The sequence below is a fragment of the Megalops cyprinoides genome, chromosome 19, assembly GCF_013368585.1.
Source record: "Megalops cyprinoides isolate fMegCyp1 chromosome 19, fMegCyp1.pri, whole genome shotgun sequence".
NCBI lineage: Eukaryota > Metazoa > Chordata > Actinopteri > Elopiformes > Megalopidae > Megalops > Megalops cyprinoides.
In genome coordinates, this window is record NC_050601.1 from 8,350,551 (window position 1) to 8,370,565 (window position 20,015).

General features: G+C 48.7%; 1 protein-coding gene across 1 annotated transcript in view; it reads left to right on the forward strand.

Moving 5' to 3' along the window:
• The window catches only part of tnrc18 (trinucleotide repeat containing 18), a 61,728-nt gene that overhangs the window by 23,032 nt on the left and 18,681 nt on the right, over window positions 1–20,015 (forward strand). Inside the window, exons 4-16 of the mRNA XM_036552177.1 lie at window positions 5,223–5,351; window positions 6,080–7,855; window positions 10,236–10,338; window positions 12,551–12,756; window positions 13,261–13,407; window positions 13,529–13,716; window positions 14,134–14,545; window positions 15,358–16,362; window positions 17,119–17,270; window positions 17,688–17,821; window positions 18,419–18,547; window positions 19,063–19,237; window positions 19,368–19,746. Coding sequence (XP_036408070.1) covers window positions 5,223–5,351; window positions 6,080–7,855; window positions 10,236–10,338; window positions 12,551–12,756; window positions 13,261–13,407; window positions 13,529–13,716; window positions 14,134–14,545; window positions 15,358–16,362; window positions 17,119–17,270; window positions 17,688–17,821; window positions 18,419–18,547; window positions 19,063–19,237; window positions 19,368–19,746 — 4,935 coding nt within the window. The remainder of the gene's footprint in view (window positions 1–5,222; window positions 5,352–6,079; window positions 7,856–10,235; window positions 10,339–12,550; window positions 12,757–13,260; window positions 13,408–13,528; window positions 13,717–14,133; window positions 14,546–15,357; window positions 16,363–17,118; window positions 17,271–17,687; window positions 17,822–18,418; window positions 18,548–19,062; window positions 19,238–19,367; window positions 19,747–20,015) is intronic.

Consider the following 20,015-nt stretch of genomic DNA (forward strand, 5'->3'; position numbering starts at 1 on the left):
CCTCCCTGTCTAAATACCAAACAAGCTGGGACGGTTGAACTTGCGTCACAATTTAAAAGAAAGCAGAGGCTTCCACAGATAGAAGTGCTTTTGAACACTCTGAATTTAATGATCTGGTTTATTGTTTGCAGAGCGTTTTGGGCTGAGACAAAGGAAGGATGTGTCTGGTGAAATGGGAGGCTGGTTTGAATTTGAGCTGCCTAATGAAAAACAGCCTGTAATAGCAGGGTGACTGGACTGAGACACGGAAGCTGTTGTGTAGTTGAAATTAGTTTGAATTAATGTGTGTTTAGTAGACATTCAAATGACTGAAGAGGGCTGCTGCCAGATAGAGAGATTATCCAGTTTGAGAAAATTGGGAGGAAGGGTAGCGGCAATTGTAGCATTTTGCTCTGTAGCAGCAGTAGTACTTTTGCATTAGAAAAAAATAGTACTGTCACATTGGTAGCTATAATACTGTAGCAAGAGAAGTAAATATATTGTATCAGTAGCGGTTGTACAGCAGCAGTAGCAATAGGTCTTTAATAGCAGCAGAACCTCTAAAGCAATAGTAGTGTAATGTAGCCACAGTAGAAATAGTACTGTGGTAGCAGTTGTGCTGCAGCAAAAGAATTGTGGTCTATCCATCCCAGTGGGCGGCCTGTTTTGGAAGTAGAAGCCCTGAGCTGGGCTACATACTGCACATATCTGTCAAACTTTGGCAAGCAAAGGTGATTGTTTGAAAAGTCGTTTTTTATAAATGACATTTTTAATTGTCCGAGCTCACCTTCACAGGGCCTTGCCTCATGGGCCAAAAAAATAAAAAAAATCCAGACAGGTCCTTCCAGGGGGAGCTTTGAGCTTTCGATTTAAGCAGTTGTCTTTCTTTTATTATTTGTATTATTTATTATCCATGGGATTGGTTGAGGGAATGGTTCCCGGGCCTTGTCTCTCTGGCTCAGAGCCGTTTCCTTCTCAAACTCGCAGGGTGGTTTGTCTGTGAGGGGCGGGTCTCCTGGCAAGCTCTTACGGAGGGGGTTTGCGGTGTGGCCAGTGGGCGGTCCTGGAGGGCAGCGAAGGCCGCAGGGTCTACAGTGCTCCCAGGGTGGGGCGCTGCTCCACAGAGCCTGTAATCTGCCTTGGAACTGCACTGCTTTCAGATTCATAATAACACACAGGAGGTGTTCCAAAACCGGGAAAAGAGCAGTCCTGTCAGCTCGCTTGCATTCATACGGCATCAAATGTAGAGCCTTGAGGAAACAGTCAAGTGCATACAAGAAAAAAAATATATAAGTAGTGATAGATGCATTATTCATTAGTAGTGCTTTTGGGAGTGTCAGGTACACACTGGGCCTTTGTTGCATTGCTATTGAGCGGGACAGTGTGAATTCTTAATAAATCCTTGTCATGGTTTTCAAAGTGGTTTCTCAGCTTTGCTGGCATGGAAATGTAATGAATGACTGACATTGAGGTGTGCTCTGTTTCTGTGGAGGGACTTGAATGTGTGCATTTATTCTGAAGGACACACATGGTTTTAATGAAACAATAGAAGTGGGTGGGGGTGAAGCCTTGCTATTCTTTTGTTTTGACAGAAGTGCAAAAACAGTTGTTTAATTTAAATGATCTTCAGCCTGTGGTGCACATCTCATTCAGAGATGGTCATATCTTGCAAGATGAATGTATCCATACATTCATCATGTGGTCCATGAATATCTTACCTTACAACCACCCCATGCTTTGACTATTTTTTAACCTTGGAAAAGTTTTATTCAGTCATTCAAATTCTTTACAGTTCTCAGTGATAGTGTATAAAGTCCAAATGTTCTTACTTTAACGATAATGCCATGACTCAAATTCTTTCACTTGGTTCGGAATCCTGTACTCTCTCTGCCGCTTTACAGTAACCTTATCCTGTCCTTATTAATGTCTCCCTTGTGAATTGGTAGGTTAAATCTTTCTGTGCCCTGAGTCCTCCCAATTCACAATCACACTGGCTTAAACGCTTAATCTTCCGGGTGGCTTATAGTCCTTTTCCCCTTTTTCTTGTGCCTGTTTTTGTCTTGGGCTGCACAGTGCCAGAGTAGAGTCGTTCCCTGCACTACGCTTATCTGGCTCTTTGTGCTGTGAAGCGCAGTCGTCCTGCAGAGGGCAATGCATAGCTGGGCCTAATTTTTCTCCACAAATAGCCAGAGCTAAGACCCTTTCGCTTTTTATCATGTGAAAGACCTAGATCAGCAGCGATGCAGATGTACCCTAAATTTAAAGTGTCTAAAAGAGTACTACCTGTGGCGAGGCCATGCTTGATATGGAGTAACCAAGCAGGACTTGTGAGGCTGTCGGTTGTGTCTGTTGTGGTTGATAGCTTTGCGTTTTTGTTCCAAGTTGGTTATGCCCCCAAAGGGCACTGGACAATGATCTAGCTTATGAACACTGGAAACCGCCATTTTTCTGGAGAGTTAATTTACTAAGGATGCTCTGAAACAAGGCAGGGTCATTCTTCATCAAATGCTTTTTCATCCCCATATTGATGTTAACAAGCATTTCTGCCAGCATTTTCTGTGGAGACGCTGAGTGACTTGTGTGACGTCCAGTGTCGGAGACACAAGGGATCTAAGGTGACCCATCTTCGACCCTGTCAAGCTCAACACCTGCAACCTATGGTGCTTGTTACCATTTAATTTCATTGTACTACAAATGTCCATTCAAAATTCATAATTCAGTTGTAGTCTTGACTTGTGTTTTTCATCTCCCGATATCACGCTGTGCTCACCGTAATTCGAGAGACAAGGCAGACTTGAAGACTGACCGTTAGATGAATCCCGCTTGTAAGCAACTGCTTGTAATTGCTGCATTGCTAGCAAAATCAAGCCTGGCATGTGAGTAGCCCCAGGAGTGTATATGTACACACATTATTTATGTAATGCTTGCACAGTAAGCAGCGCAAGTGTATGGTTTTAGTCAGCGACGTCATTGAATAGCAGGACTGCATTAAGGGCTGGCAGGGGAATCGAAGCTGACACTGTGCTGCTGCATGTGCACTTAGGGTTCTAAATGACCAGCAGAGCGGAACCCGCTGGAAGTCCTTGCCCTCTGAGATACCGTGGCTACCAGAAAGGCCTGTGTGTCGGGCGCGCAACAGACAGCTAACGGATAGCCCTAAGCGCTCCTCTCTCTGCGGCCAGCCCCCCCTTTGTTTGTGTTGCAGTAGGCCTCCCTCCCTTCCGTGGCTGCCCTCATTAGGGTTACCTGACCTCTGACCTTTCGCCCTCCTAGGGCCTTGCCACTATTATCTCCAAACTGCTGCAGAATGTCCTTTATTGACAGCTTCTGACACATGGCCTAATTTTTCGGGGGAGTGAATTGACTGGACATCGATGAAATTTAAGACGTCGGTGCGATTTGAGGGTGCGTTCACACTCCTGTCTGGAGCCCACCGACCCTTCCCCCCCACTGCAGAATCCAACAATCACAGATCCCAATCTGTTTATTTAAGTTACCGTGTGCTTGCTTGTCAAAGGGAAACACGTTCCGCATTGTCTGCATTGTTCCATGCCATTCTGGAATGTTGTCTCTTGATCTTTGATCTCTCCAGCTGCTTTTTTCTATGGTGCAGCATTTGATTTTCTGTATGGTGTGGTGCAATCAGTGCAGTTGCCCTGACATCTGTCTGGTTTTAAGCAACATAAGAGATTGTGAGCAGTCTTAGTTGCAGTGCTCCCGTCCCCCTTTTTCGTTTTGGCACTTGAGCTTCATCGGTCTGGTCTGCTGTGTGATTGTCGTGCAGCTCTGGGGCCCTGGGTTAAAATGCCCATTACCGCTGAGTGCTCCCAGGCCGTTTGTTACATCACACTGCCACAAGGATGGCCCCGTCACCGAAGCAAACAACATAAAACAGAGTGGAGATTTCGGGCAATCCATCTGCTGACATTCTACAGGTCTCTCTATTTATACAAGGGACCTGCAGTATCTGCACCCATTCTTCATATCCTTTCAAGGGTGTTCTTATTTAATCATTGCAACAACCCTCTGACCCTCTATAAACTGCCAAGCCTCTCTGACACACCCACAGCTGTTATGAATTTTTGCCTGTTTAGATTGTGGCAGCCCTCAGACATGGCTGCTTTGCGATCCTCACAGCGCCTCCAGCCAGGGTGTTAAAAAACCTTGGAAGGCATTCAAGCAATTTAAACACTTATTTCCATCATTATGAAGTTATTATAACTTTTATTTCTTATGCGTCATCACGGTTTCAGCAGTCATTGAAATGAATGGAAAAAATGTTAATATTCTGCAAAAAAAAATTTAATGCCTGCACACATTTGTTACTCAAAGTTAAGGACAAAGCACTGCAGGGGTAACCGTGTTACTTCTTTGCCAAGCTCTCCATAAACATTCACAAGTCAGGTCCTTCCAGGCCTGTGTGCAGCTCTTGACTCCAGTACAGGAGTCCCTTTACCTTGATGTCTGGGGTCTTTTTGTTGCACATCCTTTTGAAGACACAGCAATCACTCTTCAGCGTAAAACAACGTCCTGAATCTGTCATTTGCGAGAGGTTATTCCACAGACACAGGAAAGATGAAGGGAAGCAGGTGCTTGGTACATGCACACACTTTCTCTGGGCTGTCTTTTCTCACATAACAACCTTATTTGCCTTTCAACTGAAACTGTTCTTAAGACAAGGAGAAAAGAGCGTGTTCCAACCCCTTGAAGGTTTGGCTGTCTCAGCAGCAATGCAGGTTTACACACTTAGCCGTGTTTAGATTAAAGGGAGTAAAAAAAAGCTCTCTGTCCATTCAGGCTTATCATTCCATCTGCTGTGAAAGTCAGAAGGAAATTTGGCGGCTGTGAAGGATCGTTATTTCTTCAGCTCTCCACTTCTACATTTCCATAATTCACAATTTTATGACTCTACAAGTCTGAGGGATTCTCACATTATGAAGCGAATTCATTCACTGATAAGTTCTGGTATTCTATTGTGAATGGCTTACAGTTCAGAAGGAGAAATAAGGGAAGTGGTAGTACAACAGGAAGGCTAGACATGTACTGCACTTTTTCATTTGATTTAGTCAACTGACCCAGGGGTACAACAGCAGTGCCCCAGCAGGGAATCGAACTGGCAACCTTTCAGTTACCTTCCCACTATGCTACAATGCCGCCCCGTACTGTTGTGTGTGTATAACTTGCTTGCTTTGGTTTAGTGGATGTCTCTGGGTGTCTGATGTGGCGGATCCTCTGCCCCCCAGGTTTGTCGCACCTGCCCGGCAGTCTGTACCCCAGCCCCTACATTCCACTGGGACACCTGGAGCACCCCAGCAGCGGAAGCCCAATCCACGCTCAGCTGGGCCAGCACACACTCTTCGACCCACAGAAAGGTCAGTGGCCCCCCCTGTCACCCTCAGCCCCTCTCACACATTCTTCTACATGCGGTAGGTGGGGGAGCCATCATTATCCCCCCCCCCCCCCCCCCCCCCTTTCTTCCTGTGTGCTTGTGGGTAAAGTGGTGATGGGCAGATGAAACTTAACAATGCATTTAATGGCTGAACCTATGTGCTGACTGTAGCCGACGTGTTTACGATTTGCTGTTGGAGGTCAATGTTTTTTTTAAAAAATAAATAAATAATACGCTCTGTATTTGCTTTGCTCGCCTGACTGCAGTATGTTATGTGCGAACGCATGCGACTGTTACTATATAATTGGACCACGCTTGACAAGATTTTATTACGGTGTGTGGTTCTCCAATAACTTTGTGCCGGAGACCTAACGGAGGAGTGCTGTTCTGCTGAGTGGTTATTACAGCAAGTTATCAGTGTAGTTTCTACTTCAGTTGAGCTGAGCGAAAAAGGGCATTGATGCGGGGGGGGGGGGGGGGGGGGGGACAGTGATCTGTTAGATTCCACACTGTGGTGCATCGAGCTCATGGGTTCTGCTGCTGCTGTAATGCGATGAGGGAGTGTGCATGGTTTAGAGGAGGCTTGGAGCAGAGTACCAGAGAGATGAATAGACAAAAATGCATATGTTTCCGTTACAGACGAGTCAACGATCTTGCTTGGGTGCTGTTCAGCTCCCTTGTTCTCACTGACTGTGCGGCTTTGTCTTGCAGAGGGATTTTACCTGCCAGGTCATGGAGGACAGTCCAACTTGCATTCCCAGCCTTCACTCTCCAGGACCCCGGCTGCCCACACGCCCGGCGCTGTCCCCAGAGAGAGGGAGGGCCTCCCCCACCACAGGAGCAGCAAGGACCCCGCCAGGGAAGCGGGCAAAGAGAAGCCCTACAAGAGCGAATCTACCGAGCCCCTCCCGCGCAGTCAGAGGGACAGAGACCGAGACAGGCTCAAGGAGGAGTCCAGGCCCCGCAGCGTTGTGGACCTCACCCAGGACGTGAAGGCGGAGGATGAGCGTAAACCGGGCGGTCCAGACAGGCCTTTCAAAAAGACGTCGCCTTTCTTTCGTGAGCGCTCGCCCTGTTCGGGGTCCGGGGAACCAAAGCCTGGGCCGCCCCTGCAGACCTCCTCACTGACTAACTGCAGGAGCGGCAATGGTGTCCCCTGTCTGAGCTCCCTGGGGGCAGAGCGGGACAGGTGGCCTAAGGACCCGGGCCCCGATGACGAAAACACAAGGCCGGGGATGCCGCTGCACGGGGACAAGGGGAAGAAATGTGACTCGTCAGTGACGTCGGCTGGGGCGTTGCACCTGTCCCGAGGTTGCCCCTCCCCTCACAGCAACCCCTCCCACCTCCCCCCCAGGCTGGTGCCCTCTGGGATGTACCCCCTGCCCCCTCACCACCTGCCGCCCGGCCTGTACCCCCTGTACCCCACAGTGAGAGAGCACGGCAGGGAGCACAGAGTGATTGCGCCCACGTTTGTGCCTTCTGTTGAGGTGTACGACGAGAGACACGGGCCCATCCAAATCGCCTCGCAGGCCAGGGACAATAAAAATGACAAAAACGGGGAAAAGGACCGGACAGGGGGTGAGAGGACTGTCTCGGACACTGCACGGCCACCCCCTGCCCATGAGTCCTCTTCCCATGGGGAGAACAAGAGGACAGAGACATTACGGGAAGAGGGCTCGGTTATTCGATCGAACTCTTTTGCTGTTCGGAGACCTCCACCCTCAGATGCTTGCCTGAGCCGATCGGGGCATAGCCCTGAAGCCTTGGACTTGGTCTTAGCAAGCTCCTCCTCCAGGGAAATGAGCAAAATGGCTCTGGAGGCTGAAGCCAGTGGCCAGGAGCGTGACAGGCTTCAGAGGGCATCCTTGAGGGATTCGGCCTTAACGTACAGTGGGATAGATTCAGCCAGGATGCAGAGTTTTTCCACCCCAGAACACAAATGGAAGCCCTTTGAGATGGACAGCTATGCTGCCAGTCAGATGAGCTCCCTCGCAGTCCAGCATGGGCAGGGTGGCAGGGGGGAGGAGGATGGGAAGAAGGTGTACCTGGACACAGCTATGAGTGGGCCCCCCAGGGGCGGCCACGAGGGGCTGCGTTCTGACTCGCCCGGGGAGGTGTCTGCCATGCAGAGCCTGATAAAGTACAGCAGCAGCCTCACCAAGGGCTCTGGCTCCAGGCCTAGATCCGACACCAGGAGCCCGTTCGGAGGCCTGGGCAATTTGAAGCTGGAGGGCGGTCAGCCCAGAGCCTCCAAGGTCCAGCACCTCCCGCCCCAGCAGCCCGGGAAGCAGCTAAAACGGGACCCCGAGCGGCCGGAGAGCGCCAAGTCCTTCGGACGCGAAAGCATCGGCTCCCAGGGGGAGGTGGAGGTCAGGCACCCTCCTGTGGGCATCGCCGTGGCCGTGGCACGCCAGAGGGACAACGGAAGCAAGCCCAGTTCAGGCCTGGTGGAGCGAGACCGCCCCCTGCTGGTGGGCAGCATCAAAGGTGAGAGAGCTCTCCCAATGTTCAGACCAAGCTGTATAAATCATATCCTCTGAATAAGCTGTTAGACTGTTTGTTTACTGTGCAGTCACACTTATCCAGGATGACTAACAGAGCAGGCATGTCACTGTGTATCATTTTTGTCTGTACCGAAGCAAGGCAGGTTAAATATTTTGCTCAAGGGCACACCACCCAGTCGAACCTGGAACCACCAGGTCACAAGTCCTGCTTCTCACCCACCGTGTTGCACTTGCTGACTTGATTTTGATGTGCTGTTGGGTTGTCTTTGCTATGCTTGAGTCACCATAGCAGATAGATTGACACCTGACTCTTTTTTAAAATGCTGCTATACCTCTGTTCTCAGACTTCGCATTTACCTCACAAAAGGCTTGCCCTGCAACCGCCTGTTTCCTGTTTCCTTAAGTGCACAGTCAGAGCAGCATCCACAGTAACAAGGGAGACTGGAACTTCTTGTTTCTCCCACCAGGTGCCTGTGCAGGCCGTTGTTAGCCATGACCTCATGTGGAATGTGCTGTTGGCCCAAACATTTGCCAGTGACTCTAGCTGTAGCGGGGGGCTTCCTGGCCCACAGCAACCCCTGCCAGTGTAGGGCACAGTTTAAGCCCTTCACCAAGACACTTCCTGCCTGCATTAAACATAATTTACTGGGTAGAACTAAGAACGGCAAACAAGGACTGAATTCTACTAGGCCTTTGGGTTTGTTGCTAAGCAATGGAATCAGCCTTGGGGGGGGGGGGGGGGGGGGGGGCATTAATTTATTTCCTCCCGTGCTCTGGGGATTGGAGAAATAACATTAGGCCGTTTGCACTGAGAGGACAATGTTTGAATTTACAGAGTATTTAGAATATAGAAAGCAGGCTTTAGCCGACTAATCTGCAGTGTTTGCGCAGCAAAAGGCTGCTATTTAGGACTGGATTTCGGTAACCTTAGAAACGTACCGAGACCTTTTCCGCTGAGCGTGATTGAGATCTGTGGGCTCTCTCTTCCCCCTCTAAGGAATACAGAAATAAAATCTCCCCTCATGGGGGGAAAGACTAACTACAGTCTGCCAGTGCTGAAAGCTTCAATCTGCTCTCTCTAAATGTCTCTCTTTAACTGCTGTTTGTTTGAGAGCCTTCAAGGTGTTTGCATCCTTAGTAAACAAGCACTTGCATTATGATCTTATGGATTTCATGGTATTTGACTACAAAAATAAAGATGTAGCCTTCGAGAAAATCAGCCATTTGGCTTACACAAATAAACACGGGGTGGTTCATTATTCAATTTCTAAAGATGGGGATTTTCCTGGTAAATCATTGTTGGACCTAGCAAGGTAATGAATGACAGTTGACACTGGTATTTTGTTGTATAAAAGAAGATTAAACAAATTTGAGTGTTTTTTCATAACTGAAATGGTTCTGCAGATGTTGACCAATGTCCCATGGGCCTTCACTCAGCCAGTAATCTGTACTTTGCTTTAACACATCCCACTTGACTTGTCTGAGGGTCAACACAATACTAGATAATTATAGGAGTGGTGGGGCTATATTTACTCTTCTGATTTCACTTAAGTCGTTGTATCACATTAGAAAAAAACGTAGGAAAGTATAATGACGAGAGTACATTGCTCAGACCATTTTGGCTTGTCATTAGCTCGTAATCAAGAGGAAATCGGTCACTGTGTTGATGTAGGCACTGGTGTATGCTCATTTAACTCATTACAGTGTTTTTTGGGTAAATGTAATGTTTTTCCTCTTCAAACGGAGGCTTAAGGGAAATTGAGTCCCTGGGCGGGAGTTTTTGGAGTGAGAGAAAACTGAAGTGGGGCTTTGTGTTGAAGGAAGAAGGTTATGGTCAGGTTTTTTGCTTGTGTTGAACTCTGTCTCACTTGGAAGTCGCTTTGGATAAAAGTGTCTGCTAAATGAATAAATGTAAATGTAGATGTACGGTCAGGGGTTTGAGTCAGTGGAAATGGAGTCTCGGTAGTGAGCGTGGCAGCTGTACGAGGGCTGTGGGCTGAGACGTCTCTGGCCTTGTTTGGAATTGTCTCCTGGATTCCTTCGAGGCTGCGCTCTTCCCGGCAGCAGCACTCGCTGGATTAATGTTATCTTTTCCTCCATAGCGTAATGGAAATGATGATGCCGTCGCCCGTTTCCAATGGGCGGGAAGGGAAAGGATATTTGTGTCTGGGGGAGAGTTGATGCCTCAAGGAGGAGTCCTTAAATGTTTTTGGCAGGTGTTGTTTTTTGGGTGCTGAATTAGGCTTCTTTCTTCCCCCTGTCTGGGTATTTCACATTCAACGAGTCAACATCCACCTCACCCCCGTCCCCCGTCCCCTGTCCCCCTTCCCTCGTCCCTGTGCTTACCCTCCTCTTTATTTCAGGCTCAAGCCGTCCGGAGGAGGAGAGAGGGGATGAGGGTGTCCGTCACCGTGACGACCGTCTGCTGGCAGGCCGACTGGAACGCGAGCAGGAGAAGCTACTGCGGTACGACGTGTGTTTGTGTGTTTGTGTGTGTGTGTGTGGGCGGAGGGACGGGGTGGTGTTGTAGCTGTGACCTGACATTAATTACTCTTGTGCTGCTGGTGATGACAAGATAAAATTCCATAATGATGTGTTCACAGGCCAACCAGCACTTGCCAACAATGCCTGTGAAGCAAAATAAGGAGAGGGCAGAGACCGTTTTAATAGTTACTTAAATATATCTGATTGTGCTCATTCTGTAATCTTAAAGTGTGCCAGGGTCTTGGAATATTTATTTTTGCTGCATATATCACCAGCCCCAGCCACTGATAATTGGGTCGGTCCTGTTATTCAGTGGATTTATGCTCTAGTGCTATAAAAAGCAGGACTATTTTCCTTGAGACTTCATCTTCTTAAACCAGTTTAATGTTTCAGAGACTATGTATTTAGGAAACTCTTAAGACATGCTGTTTTTCCGAGAGTGACCTAGGGTTAAAATCACATTGGCCTTGGCAACAAGATGTTATGCATTGATAATTTTTGGCCCAGGCGCAGGCTACATGGAGAAAACAAAATAAAACAAGCTGTTGTTGGCTTCAGTTTTTGAGTTCTTAAAGATGTAACAATGGATCCGATAATCACAATCATGTTCAGTCTTGTAGAGCGAGAAGGAATAACCAATATTGTGTAGATTTGTGCTTGTATTTATGCAGGGTGGAGTAAAAAGAGGCCCTGTGTGTGTGCGTGCGCGCGTGTGCGTGCGTGTGTGTGTATTTGCATGAGGCACGGGCAGTTTCTCTCCTGTTGTATGCACTCCATGGGGTCTGTTGGATTTTGCTTTTAATGGTATAACTGAATTCAGTACAGTATTTGAATAGAGGACAGGCTAAACTGGAATTCAAGGTGTAAACAGTTGCAAATTGAAAGGTAACATAAAAGCCTGCACAACTGGTCTTGCCCATACCTTGTATATAAACTGAGGTATGCAAAGTTTGGTGCTGTGTGCTTCAGCCCTGCAGGGAGGTGCTGTGTTTGCCTCCCATGTGCAGGAAGAACAATAAAAGCTGAAAAATTAAATTCCCCAATTTTCTCCGTAAGGTTACAGGGGCCCTTGTGCTGTTGAAATAGATTTTTCCCCTTGTTATGTGGAGACTGCTGATAATGACCAATGAAGGTGAGAATGTTAGCCTTTGGAAGGTTACTCTGTAAAGACATCTCACAGTTCCTTCAGGCAACACAGAGCTCTCCCCAGGAAAGCTTTAAAACTACATAAACAAATGTGAAAATGCCTGCATGAAGGCATGGCTCACTAATGAAGGCCTGTCCTGTGAAAATGGAGGAGGAGGGGGGGATCAGAGTTAGTGACAGAAAAATGTTTTGTATTTCAGGTGGACAGGTTGCGCTCAAAGAGGGAAGCTGTGAAAGTTTTTCAATTAACTGGAATCTCATTGCGAAAACCTGTGATGGCATGTGCTTTTAAAGTGGGAGCTCGTGTTCAACGCATATTTCCCTCAGAATGTATTCCTCTCACTTCTAGCATGTTTCTCCTACAGCGCCATGGGGTTTTCTAAGGCCTTGAATGTATTGAAGGTGGCAGCCCAAGCCCATAGCTGTGGAAATTGGTGTGTAATGAAAGAACCGGCTCTCTCTCCGCAGGGCCTTGCTTTTAGCTTTTCCTCTCCGGTATGGCTCAGAACTTGTAGCAAGGCAAATTACCCAGTGTCAAATCCCAGACCAACAGCATGATACATTATTTGCTGAAAGGCTCTTAAGGCAGGAGTGTGCAAAGATGTGCAGGCGCAGGAGTTGAGCATACCTCTGGCACTCTTTTTCTCAGGCCTCACCAGTCTCTTTTGAGTGAGAGGTCCCCCCCCCCCCCCCCCCCCCCCCCCCAACCCTCGCACTTACAGAACAGTGCTTGCTGTGGCCCTTTTCACACTCTTGACCACAGCTGTCAGTGAAACTGGATAAAATTCATAAGTAGTGTAAACTGCAACTGACACATATGTGTCTGCTGAGGGAATAGTGCACTCGATACAACTAGCTGATATTTTTGGTGCTAATAAGTTCTATCTTCTGTCACTGTCTTATTGCCTGGTGAGTGTGTGAAACCCACATCTCTCTTTGCCCTCATTCTGAGCCTGTGAATGTGAAACATCTATTGTTTGCCAATGCAAAAGGGTCAGTTTCTTTCCTGGTTCGCCAATGTGCTCTTGAATACCCTTTGCTTTTCCAGAGAGAACAAAGAGCTGGCAGAGTACACGCAGATGCACCCCCCAGAGGCCTCAGCCAGTGGTCTGAACCCCAATCTGATGGTGACGGGAGGCCCCGCCCTGGCTAGCTCTGGGAGGTGGCCTGCAGACCCTGCCTCCCACCTGGCTTCTCACCCCTGGATGCCCCGCCCAGGTGGCCCCTCCATGTGGCTTCCCGGGTCTCCCTACGGTAAGACCGGGTACCTCTGGGTGAGGTTTCAGACTGCTACATGCTCTCTCACAACAATATTTTGGAAAGACATTTTAAGGAAAGCTATTGGGAAAATATGAACTTTAAGTGTAGGAGGTGGGCAGTTCTATACATGCTTGCGTTTCTCTGGTTTTCCCAGTCTGTTAGCTCTGTTAGAGGTCGAACACAGTCATGGCTTTCAGTTTTCACAGTACTAATGTATTTTCCACTGGAAAAACAATGGCAATCAAGTCATCACAGTGGAACTCCCTTACTCAGATTTCAGTCTAGATGGAACATAAAACACAATTAAAAAACACGTAAAAAGAATTCATGGATTCCTGGCTGCAAAGTGGTGAAACACACTTAAATTAAAAGACTACCAGGGGATTTGGCCTACTGTTCACCCAGAGCAGCTCGAACAGCTGCAGTAAGAGAATGATCCTCTAGAGGGCGCTGCATAAGAGAGCTTACTGACTGTTTTGTCTCATTGATTATAAACAGGGCTGGGGCACCCCTCCCTCCATCAAGGCCTGCCCCCGGGATACCCCCCAACCCTTCCGGGATCCATCCCTCCTCCTTACCAGTTTGCTCGGGACCCCCAGTCAGGACAGCTGCTCGTCATTCCCACAGAGCACCTGCCACACTACGGTACGCGCCCGACTCCTAGCCCTCCCGCCAACCGCCGCGGCGGAAAGGTAAACGGGGCCACGCTGTGTCTGCGGCTCTGACGTCTGGTCTCCCTCTCTCTCCCCCCCGCCCCCACCCGCAGCCGCGGAGCTGATGGAACGAGCCCCCCCGCTGTGGTCGGCCATGTACCCGCCGGCGGGCGGCTCTCTGCAGCACGCCCAGCAGCTGCAGCTCCTCTCCCAGCAGCAGCTGCTGCGCCAGCAGGAGCTCTACATGATCCAGCAGCAGGCCGCCCAGGTCATGGAGCTGCAGAGGAGCGCACACTTCGTGGTGAGGCCTCTGAGCACGGCCGCTGAAACACCTTCTGAACATGGCCGCTGAAACGTCTCCTACTTTTCATGTTTTGTGAGAGTGTTTTTTTAATATGAGCCAACAGCATCACATTGCATTGCCATTTAGCAGACGCTTTTATCCAGAGTGACTTATGTAGATTACAATTTTTACGTGATATTTATTTATAGAGGTGGATATTTTTGCTGAGGCACCTCTGGGTGAAGTAGCTCACCCAAGGTGGTAGTGCCCCAGTGGGGCGTCAAACCAGCAACCCTTTGGATATGAGCCCTACTCCTTACTGCTATGCTATATAGCTGGTACAGCTGGCTAGACTGTTATGCATTAAAGAGCTGTTCCTGTGCAGGGATGTGTCCCAAATCCTTGGCCCAATGTTGCTCCCACATCTGCCCACAGGAGAGATTGAAGGCCAGTGAACAAAGAGCCGAAATGGAGGACAAAGCAGCCAAGAGAGGCAGTGACGCTGGCAAGCAGGGTCTGTCCGCTACATCCACCCCAGCTTTGCATTCCCGAAAGCTGCCCCCTCGCTCCCCAACGCCCACCACCTCTTACGAGAAGGCCATGACACCCCTGGCCTCCCCTGTCACCTCCCTCAAATCAGAGGGCAGACCAAAAAGTGAGAAGTCCCTGCCCCAGCAGTCCTATTCCCACCCCTGTACCCCTGCCCCGCACCCACCCAGCCCCGCCTCTGCCCCTTCTCCACCGCCTGCTCCCATCCCACCCAAAGAGGAGTGTGTGGAAGTATGTGAGGAAAAAGAGCTGGACCTACAGAAATGTGTTTCTGCACCCCTCCAAGCCTTGTATCCTGGTGAGAAATGTTTCGCATTGTACGCATTTATGGCTTTTTAATGCAGTTTGTTTAAAAACGGGGGAAAACAAATGTGCCATGAAGTGTGGGGATCGATCTATGCTTATTAAAATTGTATAATGATTTAAAGCAGTTCGTAACCTTTTCATTTATTTGCCATTAGCTGTTACATGCCCACCTACATTGTGGGAGAAAACCGCAAAACACAAATCCTAATGGCAGTAGGTGGTCATTGTTAATGTTACAGAACCCTCCTTTCCTTTCATATTAAATGCAAGCAGAGTATGAAAAGATACCATTTTAAAAAATGGCAGTCTGCAGTCACATGAAATACTTATTGGGTAAATATTTATCCTTGTCCAGCGTTTTAGTTGAATTACCTATTCATCTCAGTGGCATTATTATTTACGATGACAATTTTACAGCTGGGGACACGCAGTCAAGAGCAAACACCGTGTTTAATGTTTAAGCTGTACCGTGGGAGCCCATCAGAAAGGATTTGTGTGACTCCAAGGGGTTAGGCTGACATAACCTCGCTCCTGGATGTCCTGACAGTCAGACTTAATATTCTGGATGTTTAGTATAAACAGAATTTCATGCTTGCAGTGATGTGCTTGTGTGTGAACCTGGCAGTACTAGCAAACCTTGTTGTTGGGTTCATTGATCTTTTGCAAAAGCCCAGACAGTGTCTGCGCCTGTGATTAACCATTTGTCACCCCGTCATGTCAAACTGTGGCCCCTTTGAAGTACTCTGCATTTTATTTTAAGCACTCTCTCAGAACGCTCTCTTCGTCTTTATTGTTATTTGGCAGAAGCGCCTTCAGGGTACCCATACCAATCGCTCACCTCGCCGTTTGGCAGCCACTACCCTTACCTCCTCCAGCCCGCCGCGGCGGCCGACGCCGACGGGCTGGCGCCGGATGTGCCGCTGCCGGCGGAGACCCCGGAGCGCTCGGCCGCCACGGCTGACGTGAAGCCCAGGCGGCTGCGCTCCCCCGCGGTGGTGGAGCCCCTGCTGGCCTCCCGTGAGGAGCGACCCGTGAAGGAGGAGCCCGGCCTGGAGGACAGCAAGGACGAGATGGGGCCCCTCCGCAGCTCGGTGCCCCTCCGCAGCTCGGTGCCCCTCCGCAGCTCGGTGCCTGCGCCAGTAATCACCAGCCACGATCCCCGGGCGACCGCCATGCCGGAGAGCTGCTCCCTGGGCACGGCCGTGCCGCAGGAAGGGGGCGCTGTGGAGGAGGAAGAGGAGGAGGAGGAAGGAGGGAAGGTGAAACTAGAGGAAGTGTCCGTCCAAAGCTGCCAAGCTTCATACCAAGTGCCTGCCCCGGGTCCCGTCTCGGGGGCAGATTCCAAAGTTCCGGAGGGATCCGCCAGCCCCATGGTATTGCACCGTCCCCCCTCGGAATGTGCCAGTGAATCCCAAGTGCAGAGCAGCATGCTCGGGGAACCAGACCACCCCCTTCGTCAGCCTGAGGAGGCTGCTGTGGGGCATGAGCTGGAAGAGCCAGCCTCTGAGGCCTCTGATAGGATAGAGGCTGCCTGCGAGGTGCCGTTCTTCACACCGGCCGGCCACCCCCCTCTCCAGCCTCAGCCTCATCCACCTTCACTGGACATCGTGCCTGAGGACCCCATGGCTGGCATGATTGCTCTGTTGGCTGCCAGTGAGCTGCCCCAGGCCTGCCTGCTCCCGACCCTGACTGACATGCAGGAGAGCCCCTCAAACGCCATCCCTCTAGAGTCTGCGGATATGGAGGGAATGACCCTACTGGGAGAGGTGGCCGAGCTGGAGCTGGAGAGGCGTCGCAGTGACTTCCAGTGTAAGTTTTGCCTCCATTGAGGGGGGGAAAAAAAGAAAAACAACACAAGGAGAAAAATGACTAGCTGTCCCAGAAATGGGCTATTGCATCACATCCTCATGTAGGTATTGTATGTTAGTAATTTAGCGCATTTTGCTACTGATTGCTGCCGAGTGAAAACCATTTCAGCATCATTGAGTTCTCATCAGTGCTTTGCCGGAGTGATGGAGTTGCCTTCTTTTATGGCTGCACCTTTAGCCCCAATTTAGAGGCAGGTGGCTGTAATCAATCATACAGTCAATCAGAAAAAAGGGAAATGCAATTAACATCCACAGGCTAATTACCAGAGTAAATTGCACAGGGTGAAAGGGAAATGAGTTAAATGGCACATCAGTGTAACAATTCAACAGGAGGTCATGATGTAGCTAATTATGATCATTGGATTGAGAGATTGGAGCATTTGCTCATTGCTCCTGAGGACAGAACTCTATCATTCTGTGTCATGTAGAAGCAATAGAAGCATTACGTTCTTGTGTATTTTCACACATTTATGTCCACTGGATAGAGTTAAAGATCCCACTACTTGCATAATATTTATGTGCGTTTTCTCCCATTTTCAGTGAATCAGGTATTTTTTCAAGAATGAATGTATTGGCAAACAAGTTTTACAGTACTATTAGGAAAATCACTCAGTACAAGACACTGTGTTTGGTGTTTGGTTCTCGACAACATCTTATCTGTCTTTGTGTGTTTGTGCGTGTGTGTGTGTGTGTGTAGGCATGGCACACTGTGGACTGGAAAGCTTGCTGTTAGCGGGCAGACAGGTGCTCCTGGAGGCACTAGAGGCGAAACCCATTGTCACCATCCGCCTCCCGAGAGAGCTCAACCCCAACAGGAAGTACAGCTGGACACAGAAGAAGGATGAGCCTGTGAGTCCATATCTATCTGTTTTGCTCATGTCATATATGGATATGCAGGCGATGCATATCTGCCACGATTTCCTCTGGTAGTTCTAATAATCTCCTTACTGTGTGTGGGATTAGGGTCTCTGCTCGATCTTACCACAGTATGCTTTGTTAATGACTTTAAGCAACATATTAGTGTGTTGCTTAGTGAAGCATATGTTTTGTTTTTCCTTGTTATTTAATTAATGTTAGTGACGAGTGAACTCGCTGTTGTAAGAAAGAAGCAGCAATTTCCTGACAAAACGGCAAAATCACAAAAATGTCAAGAAAGCCAAAAGAAAGCAGATGAAACAAGTGGGGGGCAGGTGTCAGAGACCACCATGACAGTGACCGGGTCTGTTTGGATCTCAGCATCTCCCCCCCGGTGTTCCTCCTCCGCAGCTGTTCTCCAAGGTGGCCCTGGAGGGGATGGACGCCATGGAGGTGGACTACCGCACGCGGCTGGCGGAGCTGCAGAGGAAGTACAAGGACAGGCAGAGGGAGCTGGTGAAGCTGCAGAGACGCAAGGACCGCGAGTGAGTCTTCGGCCGGCCCCTCCCCAGGCTGCACTCCCCTAGCCACCAAAACTCATCAACACATTCCACTGCGCCACACTATTCACTAATATATATATATATTACCGATCTTCTCCAGGCCTCACCCAGGCCTCCTTCAGCCCTGCTCTTGCTTTTTATGGTCATCTAAATGTGTATTTATATTTCTAGCACATTCAGACAGTGCTCAGCCCAGGAATTTAAATTAAAAAGTATATATTTTATTCAGGCACGTAACAAGCCGACCACACAATAACAATGAACTTCAGTCTCAGTGGCGATTGAGACACTCAATCAAGGCCAGTTGACGCACACAATCCCCAGCCCAAAAACACAAAAAAGGGGTGGTCCCACCCACCTTGGTAGAAAAGCCCTTAGATCATTATGTCTTTTGACACAGTCCAAATGCTAAACAGTTGTCAATATTTGAAGGAACCTGTCTCTTAGCCAAGCTTATATTCTTATTTTTATGCACCATCAACTAAATGAACACCTGTTGGCTGCATATTGCATTCAGGATCAGTCAATGGCAGTTCTGGGCGGGGATGTTTAAGCCTGTGGTTGTGCTGTGTCGTGCAGAGAGAAGCAGCAGGCAGAAGAGAAGAGCAGGACTTTGGCCCGGAGAGGCCCGGGAAGGCCCAGAAAGAGGAAACTTGGTCTCTGTGCTCTCTCGCCTCCTGCTGGGAAACTGGACACCAAGTGTGGAAAGTGAGTGAGCCATCTGAGCCAGGAAGGGGCAGTCCCAGGCCTCAAGGGCTAGAAACGGTGATGCGTGAAGCCCCCTGAGCCCCAAAACAGGAGAAGTGTGTTGTTAGTGATTCACTGATATGAACGAATCGCAGTATTTTCACTTTGGAGAGCCTTCTTAATTGGTTCCTTCAAATCAATGATCAACAAATCAATGATCGTCAAAAATCATGATGGTATCATCAATTACAGAGTGCATGAGTCATCCCGATTCCATTTATAGTTGTGAGATCTGCAGGTTTTTGTTCATTCTTACCTATTCATGAAGTCATTATTTACATTGAAATTCCCCTTATTTAGTATACCAGATATAAGAACACTCCAAAGTGAAAGAAATAACTAAAACCTGTAGGATTCTGGCCCACAAAGACAGGAGTTGCCCTAATATAATAGATATCCTGGCAGAGAAGCACAGGAGTGCAAAAATGGCAGCATATTATATATTACTCACATTGCGTAATCCCTCGTTCTCTTAGGTTTGGCAGGAGTCTGCCTGTCTCTGAAGACTCTGAGGCTGGAGAGGTACAGAGAAAGCGCTTTCGGGGGCCCAGCCGTGATGAGGAAGATGAGATGGAGGGCGGAGTGGTGAAAGTGAAGAGGAAGAACAGGCACTGGGCTGACCGAGAGGCCTCCTCCAGCTTCTCTCAGGAGGTGAGTTTGATGCAGTGCCAGCGCATGCCCTCAGGTGCTGCCTGCTTTTATGTCTTTAGCTCTCACCGCTGTGTGGAAAGCAACACGAATGACCCTAACCTTAGAACGCCATACTTGCTCTCCCCAACAGATGCAGATAAAGAGAAGCAAAAAGAGGAGAGTGAGTGAGCAGGAGCAATTGGCAACCAAACTGGACAAGGCCTTGTCGCTCACAAAAATGGGTAAACTCCACAAGTCTCCTTTTCAGTTCGCGGAAGGCGCCTCAGGGAAACCCAGGTCAAGCTCCGGGAGTTGCAGTAGGCTCTCCATGCTCCATGAAATGGAGCTGAAAGCCAATTCGGGCAAGCAGAGTCTTTCGAAAGGCCTCGGCATCTTTCAGAAGTCTTCCAAAGGAGGTAAAAACAAGATGGCTGCCAAAGCAAAGAACATGGAACCCTGCCTAAATGTGAAAGGTCAACGGAAAGTATCGCACTCTCCTGCGCGGTCGGAAGTCAGCAGCTACTCCAACAGTAAGTATGATCTTAAAATACTCAATAGACTCATTTCCAGGTGTGTGTATTTTTGAAGGGTAAATTAATTATATTTTTATTTGTTGGTCATGTATTATCGCCATAGAGGATACTTCTTTTTCAGAGGCTTAAGCTTCAGTCAGTCAACCTTTAGGAATGGGTGTTTATTACTACAACTTTAAAGGTGGTACGTTTGTTGTTTGCTAGTAGAAAAAGAGTATTGAATGTCTGTTTGTCAGTAGGAAAATGTTTATTAAATATGTGTGTCC